The sequence below is a fragment of the Meles meles genome, chromosome 16, assembly GCF_922984935.1.
Source record: "Meles meles chromosome 16, mMelMel3.1 paternal haplotype, whole genome shotgun sequence".
Classification (NCBI taxonomy): domain Eukaryota; kingdom Metazoa; phylum Chordata; class Mammalia; order Carnivora; family Mustelidae; genus Meles; species Meles meles.
Genome location: NC_060081.1, coordinates 49,414,117 through 49,426,531, shown reverse-complemented (window position 1 = coordinate 49,426,531; position 12,415 = coordinate 49,414,117). Strand labels below are relative to the sequence as shown.

Here is a 12,415-nt window from a genome sequence, read left to right as displayed (position 1 = left end):
GAAGAGTGGGATCAAGAAAATATTGAACAAAGGTGCTGTAATCTTGAAGGAGGAGAAGGAAAAAGCTAGAAATAGCAGTATCAGAAGCAAGTGAGGCAGACTAGTACAGTGTTCTAAAATATAAATTTGAGTAGGTTTACCTTGTTGAGTTTAAATATTTCATTGTCTGGGATCCTTGCAGTGAATTGTCACCAAGAGCCAGATTAGAATCTTGTCAGATGCTCTTGTGGGACACTCTGATACCGACCTGGAACGATACGTTAAAAACTACAGGTTAATTCCAGATTCACCGGAAGTGGGGATGTGGGCTGTGTGGCTTGTCTGAAAGTTTCATTTTGCCCGACTCAAGAGGATGAGAGGTGATGAAGCAGATCTGAAAATATTGCTGTGATTTATTGTAAATATTGCTGTGACCTTTTATGCCCATAATCTCATAGAAGCAGCTTAAACTATTTTAAAAATTGTTCTTTCATTATCATATTAAATTTGTTTTCAAATGTCTTTTTTTTAACATTTAAAAGTGATTTTGAAATCTTAAAATTCCAGCTGAATTTCCATGCAACAACGCAATCCTTGTAAAAGAGAGTTTGCATACTGCATGTTAAGAATACATCTTAAGTATATCAGGATAAAATAGGACAGCAGTGCCTCAAAAACTTAAAACAGGGGGCGCCTGGGTGGCTCAGTGGATTAAGCCGCTGTCTTCGGCTCAGGTCATGGTCTCAGGGTCCTGGGATCGAGCCCCGCATTGGGCTCTCTGCTCCGCAGGGAGCCTGCTTCCTCCTCTCTCTGCCTGCTTGTGCTCTCTGTCTGTCAAACAAATAAATAAAATTTAAAAAAAAAAAAAAAACTTAAAACAGGACTATCCAATGATCTGGCTGTTCCACTGCTGGGTATAAAACAGCTGAAGGCAGGGATTCAGATATTTGTGAAGCTGTGTTCATAGCAGCATTCTTCGCAATAGCCAAAGGGTGGAAACTACCCAAATGTCCGTTGACAGATGGGTAGATAAACAAAATATGATATGTGCATACAATAGAATATTATTCAGCCTTACAAAGGAAGGAAATTCTGACACCTGCTAGCTACAACACGGATGACCCCTTGAACACATGATGCCAGTCACAAAATCAACCAGTCACAAAAGAATAAATATTGTATGATCCTACTTATATGGGGTACCTAGACGAGTCAAATTCATAGAGACAGGAAGTAGGTGGAGATTGCCAGGGCACTGCGGGAGGAGGGAATGGGGAGTTCGTGTTTAATGAGTGTGGGATTCCAGTTGGGAGGATGAAAAAGTTCTGGAAGTGGATGTGGCAATGGCTGCACAGCAGTGTGAATACACCTAACGCCACTGAACTTTATACTTACAAATGCTGAGCTCTTTATGGTATGAACCATGTAAAAAAAGAAGGCCATGATAAATTTTCATTTACTATTTTAATAGTTTTAAGCATAATCCACGAATAATAAATAATTTTATGAGCCAAGTGTTTCATCCAAGTACTTTACCCAAATTATCCTCTTTAGTTCTCATAGAGACCCTCTGAGGTAGATACTATTATTTTTTTGTTTTTTGTTTTCAGTTGTAGTTGTGTAAACTCAACCCACTCATTGGGGACAGGCATCCCCTTCAGAATCTAGCTTTATGATAAGACTCATCATGTAGACTAAAACCATTGCTGTGTTCCTCTCATCGGGAAAATAATCCTCCGTTCCCAAAATTATTTCTGCAAGTTCTAATTTTCATTATAAGTCTTTTTGATCAGGTAGAGAATATGCCATACCTTGGTTATAATGTGTATGAAAAACTTGAAATTAACTGATGACTTATGTCCCTTTTAAAAATGTAATTCCTGCAAAAGCCCAAGTATTTCAGAATAAAAATCCATATCCAGTGACATGTGTTTTCTTGTGCAGATGGTATGCCTTTCTGAAAATTGCCAAAAGAAAAGAACACATATTTTAGAAATGTTTAATATTATAATTACAGTGCATGCTGTTTTGCTTTATAATGTGCATGCTTTAAACTCTGAAGACTATTTGCTTGTGATGTTTTATTTTACCTTATGAAATTTAAATTTGCAACAATTTAGTATATATCTTTTGGAAAATGTAAACCATGGGCTTATTTACTGTTACCTTGGAAACAGTAATGCCCAAATAGTATGTTTACTCTCCTGAGTACAATTAAAGATCATTTTATAGCACAAATGTAATTTAAAATATTACCTTCAAGCATGGGTTTTAATTAATTTTACGTATATAAAATAGGTAATGGTGTTTAATCTTAATTGTAGAAGTATTTGGAAAAGTAGATACTGCTTTTTAATAGAAAACATGTCAATTTGTCTTAATCAATAATCATAGGCATTGGTGGGCTTTTTCTTTACAAGTAATGCACAGATATTCTAATTACTAGTAAAGAAGCTTAGTTACATAATTAATAATGCTGTGAAGTTAGGATGCCTTGTCTATTTTTTTGAAACTTTTACTAATCATTGGCGACCTTGGAGAAACCCTTAACAATTACTACTTGTTAAACAACGCCTGGATAGGACTTTCTACAGTGATATATGTTGATATTCGTGTTTTTTCTTAATTTCTAGGACTCTGCTATTGTCACTCCAATTATTTTGAGGACTGACCCTCAGGGATTTTTCTTTTACTGGACCGATCAAAATAAGGTAAAAAATGAGATATGTCTTTCTTACATTTTCCAATTGGTTGCTGATTTGCCAAGTGTTTAAGTTACCTAGAAGTATATCCTTGTACCTACAAGTCACCTTAAGTATATCCATTTCATGGATGACACTTTGTAATTTTTTAAAGATTCTACTTAGAATCCCTAAGGTGGACATGTCTTAGGATTTTCCAAGGATACTAGTCCAAAGTATCAGATATGCTAAATCCTAGAACAATTGGTATTTTTTTCAGGACAAGAACATGGACATGTGAATGACATTTTGTTGTAGAAGAAAATTAGCCAGAATTAGGGACTTAAGTCCCCCCTCCAGGCTGATTCATCAAGAAAAAAGAAAAATGATAAGAAAATCACTTTGATCCAAATGACTATGAGTTTGGCTTTCCTTTTCCCTTCCTTCTCCCCTTGGCTGCTTCTTAAAGAGTTCTCCCAGCCTTGGGAGGAATTGGGTCATGATCATTTGTTCACATTAGAAAATTTAAGAATATGAACCTTTTAGTTCATACCTTCAGTTTTTCAGGATTTGTGTTTTTTCATTTGAGCTTCCTGTCTACCATATCATGAATTTAGGATCTCATTAACCATGAAACCAATTAAGATGAATTTAGGATCTCATTTACTATGAAACCAATTGAGATGATTCCATATTGAATTATCAAGAAGTAGAATGTCTGCAAATTTCAAGATTTATTTGGAGTTTAATGGGCAGAAAAAAAAATCATAGAAAGTAGTTATTCAAGAGACAATGAATGCCATGGTTCTGTACCTGAACCCATGAGGCTACAGAACACAGAATATTTTTGACCTTATAAATTCTATTATTTGGAGAGTTGGGTAAGTTTTATTGAGTGTGCTAAATATATATTGAAACCAGTAAAATAACCTGGTATCACCTTGTGAAGGACTGTTAGTCTTTTCACATCCCTGAGTTAGGTCTCTATAGCCAAAGTTATTGGAATTTGTCAGCCTTCCCTTCTGCCTTTGGGGCAACCTCGACTTCACCTGTGAGTAGTGGTCTGGAACTAACCTTTTGCAATGACATGTTTGGGGTCAGGGTGGAGCCTGGGGGAAAGCCCCAGGGTAGTGGACAGTGCTATCTGTCTCCCTGAGCCAGTCCTGGACATGCTTGTTTACACTCATCCAAAAGGTGAATTTTAGCCTTTTAGCCTTGCAGTTAATTTCTAAATACGGGTATGCTGGAATCATCTCATCTCTGGCCATAGATGCAGGGCTACACCGTAGACTCCAAGCTAATGTTAAAAAAAAAAAAAAATGTATTTGAGTAAGATTTCCTACTTAATGTTCATGTTTATTACTGGGTGTGTTAATCACTTTGGCTTTGACATTCTGTTTGGTTTCCTGCTGTTATGTATAAAACAATGGCTTGAAAGAGGTTTTTTTTTTCCCCCCTCCTAAAGGCTATTTTTAGAACTGTTGAAGCTATATTCATGAAAGATATATTTATAATGCCTAGGGCATTTTTAGAGATTGGGTATTTGTACAAGGGACTAAACTGTCAGTTTGATTTTTCAGCTTGTAAATCAAGCTTCTATAAAAGCAACAGAAGGTATTTTGGGGTTTTTTAATAATTCATGGCAACTCAGTTAAGCTCCCTTCTAAGACCAATCATAAATATTTCTTTGCTTAAGAAAGAAAAAGGGTTTAGGACAGAAGGTTCTTTGATGCATCTCTATTGTTCTGTGAACCCAGGATTTTGACTTATGCTTATTTTCAGGTGTAGGAAAATTTCTTTCAATTTTTTGTAACAACCATTTTCTCTTGGTTGTGATGCTGTTTATGACCAATTGAAACAAATAATGTGGTAGCAATTCCTTTTATCTCTTTATTACTTTCCCTCTCATGGATATTAATCTTACATTTCTGCTAAGAGATGGTAAATTTCATTTCTCACTTTTTAAAAACCTAAGTTATCCCTCAGTCATATATCAGAGTTAGGAGGTTTATTTTCTAGTCAATGATCATATATCAGTATACAAAAGATGAGAGGATTTAAGAAAAAAAATTAAACTTTTCATGCTTCTAAGTTTGTCATTTTCTTCTGGTTTTAAGCCTGGTCTTGGAGCCAGAAAGTGTGATACATACACTTCTAGGAGATGGATGGATATAAGTGATATATTAGAGGAAATGTATGCTAGAAGATGATGCTCTTAAATGAGGACGGCAAGCCAAGTTTTTAGTCCATGTTTTTGCATAAGATCATCGGATGATACCTGGCCGCGTGGTACAATCCTGATGTTACTTAGAGGCCCATTTTCTTTAAAATATTTTTTCTAGCAATGACTCTTAGTGATGTGAATCTTTCCCATGTATTATAGACACTGTGTCTCAAAGTGAAAACAATAAACTTTAAAGTTTATTCATCGACTTTATGCACTGTGTTTTCCGTGGGTTTGGAAGCTTGCATTGGTATTTATGATAAGGGGCTTCTCAGCCACTTTTGGGCTTCTCCCCACCTTGTTTTTTCTTTCCCGTGAAACCTGTGCTTGAGCGACACCTGGTCTGCTCAGAGGTGAGCTGAGTGGCTTTAAGAAGCTCTTAGTAAAGAAGCTCTTGTAATGAGATCTTTCTTTTTATAGCTGTGGAGGAAAATTTTCACATTTTACACAATGTCTTAGCCATGTCTTCTCTCCTATAGAGGCTACATGATACTCCATGATACATTACACCATCCTATAGGTGATGCTATAGACCCGAGTCCCCAATTTCACCCTTCATGGACAGTGACATTCTCCCTTTCTCTAATTCCCGCTTTGATTTTTCATTATAGAAATGATAAGTGGCAAAGAAGATAGGGAGCAAAGGAGATAGATTTAGGAATTAAAAGCTGGAAATAGTAGAAAGTAATTTTTTTTAAAAGATTTTATTTATTTATTTGACAGAGAGAAATCACAAGTAGATAAAGAGGCAGGCAGAGGCGGGGGGGGGGGGGGAAGCAGGCTCCCTGCTGAGCAGAGAGCCCGATGCGGGACTCGATCCCAGGACCCTGGGATCATGACCTGAGCCGAAGGCAGTGGCTTAACCCACTGAGCCACCCAGGCGCCCAGTAGAAAGTAATTTTTAGGCAGCAAACATGTGCTTTGGTGAAACATTGAAAGACTATTTGGGGCTGGTGGAAGCAGATACATATGAACATGATCTTAAGGGATAAATGTTCATACTTTGTACCAGCTCTGAACTTATTTTAATCACTTTCTTCTTTACCGTTGGCTCTGTACATCTTAGTGACTATAAGTAGCAACAACAAGTTTCCGAATAGGACTGTTTTGAGCACGGGGGTTTTTCTTATGTCGGTGTATATAGTATGGGAAGAGGATGAGCTTTTTTTGTAATTGTGGGTGGGAAGGGGCTCCTGCGCAGCCAGAGTATTTAAGAGGTTGCCAACATTAGGCTATGCCTTTTTGTTGGTCCCATACTGGGACCGGGAACAAACACAGGAAGCGTTAGCCACGAAACCCATTTAACTACAAGAGGAATCTGCCTCACAAGTTTGGAGGAGAAGCCAAAAAGAAAAAAGAAGTCAATGTTAAAGAGCTATTACAAACCTATCCTCCTAGAAGATGAAACAAAGTAGACCTTTGCCTTGCAACTTGCTTTCCTGCTTCTGTGCCAAGACTGGTGTAAAAATAAAACTAGCTACTACTAGTTGGGATCCAAGGAGTTTGATGCAGCTCAGTGGACTCTTCCTTGTATCCTTAGAAGAGGAGCTTGGAAGGAGATGGAAGAGGAGCACATAATTACATTAAATTGAAAAGAAATAGGAGGAAGAATAGACATTTATAAGTGAAGAACTCCTAATACATTTTTTTTTGAAAATTACAGATTTTATTTATTTTTAACTTTAAGAATAATACACAAATACAATCTTTGTGTTAAGAGAGTGAAGCAGTATAAATGTCCTTAACCCCTTTCTATCTCTGACCTCAGTCTTAATCTTCTGACCAGAAGTCAACCGCCAGTAACAGCTTCACGATATCTTTCCAGATATCCTCCGAAGGAATTTTACATGAGTAACTACGGAAATTTTTATGATTATTTGTATCCTAAATACCATCATATTATTTTTACTGTTCCATGAACCTGTGTTTTACTTTATAATTTGTCTTAGAGAACTTTTCATGTAAGTACCTACATATTTACCTCATAGTTTTAAATCCATATCCCATAGACTGGATTACTAAATTTTATTTAATGGTAATCTTTCACTGATGGGCTGTTTGGCCTTTGTTTCTAATTTGGAGCTACAGAAAACAATCCTGCAGTATACAGTAATAGTTAGCCCGTGTCTCCCACTCTGGGTATTTGGGTCAGGGGTTCCCTGAGGTAACTTCTCGAAACTACAATTGCTGATTGAAGGCTATACATATCCTAAATTTTAGTGAATAGTTGCATCACTTTATAACCCTGCCAGTCTTGTGCGACAGGAACGGTTTCCTCCGGCCTCACCAACACTATTAAGAAACATTTTATTTTTGCCAGTCTGATGCAACAGTTGTATCTCTTTGTTTTAATTTGCCAATGTCTGACTTGCTGGTAAGCTGTGCATATTTTTATACATTTATGGACTGTTCCTGTTTTCTGTTACATAAATCTTATATCCCTTGCCTTGTGTTGAGAGTTTTCTATGTATTCTAGATGTTAATCCTTTAGCTGTTATAGATGTTGCAAATACTTTCTTCCTGTTTGTGGTTTGTCTTTGAGTTTCTCAATTTTTAACTTATGCATGGCAAAAGATGACTTGCCATTTTCAATTTTGATGTATTCACATTTCATTCTTTTTTTTTTTTTTTTTTTTTTGGTTTTTGCTTTCCTTAAGGACTTTCTTATTCCTCATCCTTATGGCCATCATTATTATTAATTTAAGTTTCTAATCTTAGTCTGTTCAAGCTGCTATCACAAGATACCACAGACTGGGTAGCTTATGCAGGACAGGAATTTATTTCTACAGTTCTGGAGGCTGGAGTCCAAGGTCAGGGCCCTCTTCCAAGTTGCAGACTTCTCCTTGTATCTTCACATGGAAGGGACCGGAGAGATCTCTGGAGCCTCTTTTTAAATGCACTAATTGCATCCTTGAGGACTCCGCTGTCAAGACCTAAGCACCGCCTAAAGACCCCACCTTCTAATCCCATCTTTGGGCATTAGGGTTTCAGCGTATGAATTTGGGTCAGGGGCTGGGGAGGACACAAGCATCTGGACCATAGCTATCATGTACTGTGTTTTGAGGGCTAATATGAGGTGGGGCTCTAAATTTAATTTCTTTAAGTGGGTAGCCCTACGTGTTGATGGTTCCCTGTCTTTTCTGGTTGGAACCAGCTATGACCGCACTCTTTCTTCTGTGGTTTTCTTGTAGTTCAGGATGTGGGAGGTGGGAGGTGGGAGCTGAGGTATCGGGTTGATCTGAGTTGATGGTCCTATTGTGCTCCTAGTACTGACCCCTTCACCACCACTTCGGCCCATAGATCTGCTCCTATGTTTTAATGCCAATGGTCTTCAGGGATGTCATTTCCCACTTCATTTTTTCCCATTTTATCTAATGCTTTTCATACTTTCTGATGTAATAAGTACAACTCCCTTTCTGTTTACCCATAACCCTAGTTCGTAGAAATAAATTTGTACCTGCATATTGAGTCATTTTGAGGGACTTAGGACAGGAGGAATGGACTCTACCATCTGCGCCATCTGCCATTTTCTTCTGGTCTGTGATTTGCATGAGACACCATTTGGATCCTTGTACAGAGCGATAATTAAGTTTCTATTAATGACAGGCATAGACTGTCTTCTCTTATGGTAATCTTAAATTTCCATACAGAGTTCAAAAGAAAGTTTAAAAATTAAATATTTACATAAGCCTCAATGATGTTTTTTTCAGCATGAGTGCCCAGGGTTCACAGGTATTCTAAATGATGAATCATAGATCTCCACAAGAAACTCTAGGAATATCCTATTAAAAACTTAGTCTGGCCTTCATAAAGAACTGCCAGGCACCACACATTACAATAACCATCATTTAGCAATGGTGGTTCTTCTTTGGGTCACACTGGTTTATTCTAGAAACATCAATTTTGACCTTTATTGTGTATGGTAAATGGGATATGAGTCTATTGAGTACAATAATGTGGTTATAAACTTAAAAAAGATGAACTCTGTTCATTTTTATTCGGTAACTTTCCCCAAAGTCTGAAACAATAACTGAAATTACCTCAGAAAACAGTAAAATGCATGTGAGGATTGCTTTCTGAGGGCTGGGATCATTCTTTGGCTTGGAGCCATATACCAGTCATTACTAACTAACCAGCATCATCTAGTGACTGAATCTTTTCCTTCACTTTCTCTGAACAGCTTCACCATTATTGACGAAACTGATAGTGTAGATGCAGCATGAAGTCTGTACCCAAGTCCTTACTACTCCGCATTCCCCAGGTTGGCTCCTAGTGGCCAGCACTTGCATTCTTTTGCTGTTTCTGGTCGCTAGAGTTCACTTTAGCACCCTGGAAGACCCTGGGAATTAACACCCACTCTAACCCAAAGAGTTTGATAGGTAAATATCACTGTTCTCTCACCTCTGGGGTGGGATAACTCAAAGGTGCAAGCTTTATGTTTTTCTTCCCAGCATTCTTTGGTGGGATTAAGCCCATTTATCCACAGTGGTAATTGGCACGCAAACACACCCGTTATGTCCTTCCTTCCCTTCCTGTCTCAGTTCCTCACTCCTGATGTGTCCTGGAACCACCTCTAAAATAAGCTAATTTTACTAGAATCCGTCTCTAGGAACTGCTTAATATAGATGCTTAATGCTTGATGTCTTAATATAGATGCCCCCTAATTAAGGGCATTAAGAGGATTTCTTAGTAAGAGGCACTGGAATCTATTAGATGAATACTTTTGTTTTAAGCCAAGCAGTTTTCTTAAAACAGCCATAATTTGGGAGCCTGGAAGCTTGGTTAAGAAAACCAGCTCTGAAGTCAGACAGATGTGGGTTTGAGCTTTTGCTCAACCTTATTAAATGAATGACCTTGGGTGAATTTCTTTACAATCTAAGCCTGGGATTTGTTCATCTGCAAGATGGGGTATTACTTTCTTAGGATTGTTGTTAAGTGTATTATGTGAAGGGAGTAACACAATGCCTGGCACTTTGTAAACTTTCAATCCTCTCGTGGGTTTCTTTTTTTTAATTCAATTTTTAAAATTTAATTTTAGTTTTAAAAATTTCAGCTTTATGGAGGTATAATGATTAGTTAATAATTTATTGACAAATAGAATTGTAGGATATTTAAAGTATATGTCGTGGGGATTTAATATACCTATATGTTGCGAAAGAGTCCTTGTGGAATGAATTAATGCATCCATCACCTCACGGATTTATTTATTTTTTCGTTTGTGTGAAAACATTTAAGTTCTACTTTCAGGAAATTTCAGTTATACACTACAGTGTTTTCAACTGCAGTTACCGTGTTCTACATTAGATCCTCAGACCTTATTAATCTTCCAGCTGAAAGGTAATACTCTTTCATCAACCTCTCCTTATTTCCTCCACCCCACCCCCATCCCAGGCCCTAGCGTCCACTTTTGTAGTGTTTCTGTGAGTTCAGAGTTTGACTTATTTATTTTTTTTTAAGATAGCCACGTATAAGTGATACCATGCAGTGTTTGCCTTTCCATGGCTTATGTCACTTGGCATAACATCCTCAAGGTTATCTGTGGTGACTTTTTATTATTGGGATATAATAAACCCTAGTTTCTGACTAAATAATTAGTGTCTCTAAGTAATTATTAGGGACCACAAGTGTGCTGTTTTGAAAGCCAGGTGATCATCTGTTTATGTGTATTTTTAAATATCTTTTTTTTTTCTCTTTCAAGGTAATAGTGACTTGTGTTCTGTTTAGACAGAGCTGTGGTCTTTTGATCTAAAGCATTGAAATTTAGGTCTGTTTGAGCACACAAGATGTTTATTTATGTATTTCATAATGTTTTGGGAACAGAGCCATGGAAGGCAAAAGAAGGGATTTATTGTTTAGAAGGATTTTTCCTCTGAGGATAACTCATTAATAAATACTCCATCATAGGTGAAAGTTTCTTGGACCCTCGGGAATCTGAAGCATCTTATGGAATAAACTTTAAGATGATTTAAAAGTCTTGGATAAGAGGAAAAATGTATTATTCACAAGAAGAATTGGACTCCACCTTGGTTGTGTCTTTTTTCCTAAGATAAATCATTTTAGGATTGTCCCAGCTATACTGACATCGGGCAGCTCTTCTGCTTCCATGCTGATTAGATCCTCAGAGAGTAGAGCTGTAGTGTTTTCAAGTGTAATTTAGATAGTCATTGGTTTGTTTGATTGCTGAGGAATGAACCTCTCCTCATCAAACCCACTTCTAGATTAAGTTCCATTTATTCTCAACACTACCTTCTTCTCACCGCCAGGAGCCCGAGAGTTTTTTCCTCAGTGAACTCTAGCTAGTATACGATAACCAAATGTGATGATTGCTTGGGTTATGTAGACACAACACAAGAAGAAATGTTGTTATGATGGAACCTCTCACAAATTCTTCTTGGAGATTGTGTTTCGTGGATTTTTAGTAGAATTTCTCACTGAAATGTAACCTCTTCAAATGTCTTTTGAAGACATACGTTTGGTATATTGTTCATAATTTTACTTCCTGTTATGTGGAAAATGTGTTTGCCTTTGTTATGAATAGAATTTCCAGATACTTGTTGTGCTCTTTTGTTTGATTTACAGACTTTGTAGGTAGAGTGAGTGTTTTTGATTATTCTCTGGTTCCTTCTCTTGCCAATCCAAGGTGGTTTGATCTTACCCATGGGGTCCTTGTTAAGCCTTTTCTGTACTTAGTCAGCAAGACAAGTCTTCCCCCTTCCTCCTTCTGGTAAAATAAATTTAGGTGGACAGTTGAGTCATTTAAGCACTTACCATAGTCAAAATAGACTAAAATAAGAATATTATTAGTTATCTCTCCTCCATTTTCCCCTATTTTATCATCATTTGTTTTGTTTAACTGATTTAAAAATGAAAAAACATGAATCTTGGGCAATCATTTTATTAGTAAGTTGGTGTTCAAATATAATAAATACGTTTTTTAATATGCATGAATCCAATTTGCACATACCTTTTAATTATCGTTGTTATCATGGCTACCATTGTCACCAATAATAGCAAACACGTATGTGGTATTTTCCACAAGCCACTGTTCCAATACACGTACGCGTACACAGACACACTCATTTAATCTTTTCCAAAAGCCTGTGACGATACAGGTGAGGACATTGGCATGTACCCAGAGATTAAGTAATGACCCCTGGTCATATGGTTGGTTACTAGGAGAGGCAGGATTAGAATCCAGGTAGTCTGGTTGTATGTCCTGGCTCTTAACCGTTTGCTTTTTAAAGAACCTGTTTAATGTGTAAAGTTAGTTTTTCTTATAAGATTTGTCTGAAGAGAAACCTCAGTAGGCTTACATTCGTGAGAAGAGGCCAACAGTCTGAGGTGATTCTCAACTTGGGCTTCACATTGAAGTCACCGGGGGAGCTTTAAAAATGCTGATTCCTGGGCTGTACCCCCAGAGAAGCTGACTTGATTGTTCCGGGATCTGGTCAGGCCGTTGGACTTTCTCGGGGAAAGCTGTTCATTTGATTCTAATGTGCAGCCAAGGTGAACACCGACAGAAAGCTAGCTG

At 37.4% G+C, this 12,415-nt stretch overlaps 1 protein-coding gene across 3 annotated transcripts in view; it reads left to right on the top strand.

Annotated features, from left to right (window-relative positions):
• PLCB1 (phospholipase C beta 1) overlaps nt 1–12,415 on the top strand; it is a 694,978-nt gene that overhangs the window by 15,945 nt on the left and 666,618 nt on the right. For all 3 annotated transcript variants that reach the window (XM_045980928.1, XM_045980930.1, XM_045980929.1), the window contains exon 2: nt 2,613–2,690. In XM_045980928.1, coding sequence (XP_045836884.1) covers nt 2,613–2,690 — 78 coding nt within the window. The remainder of the gene's footprint in view (nt 1–2,612; nt 2,691–12,415) is intronic.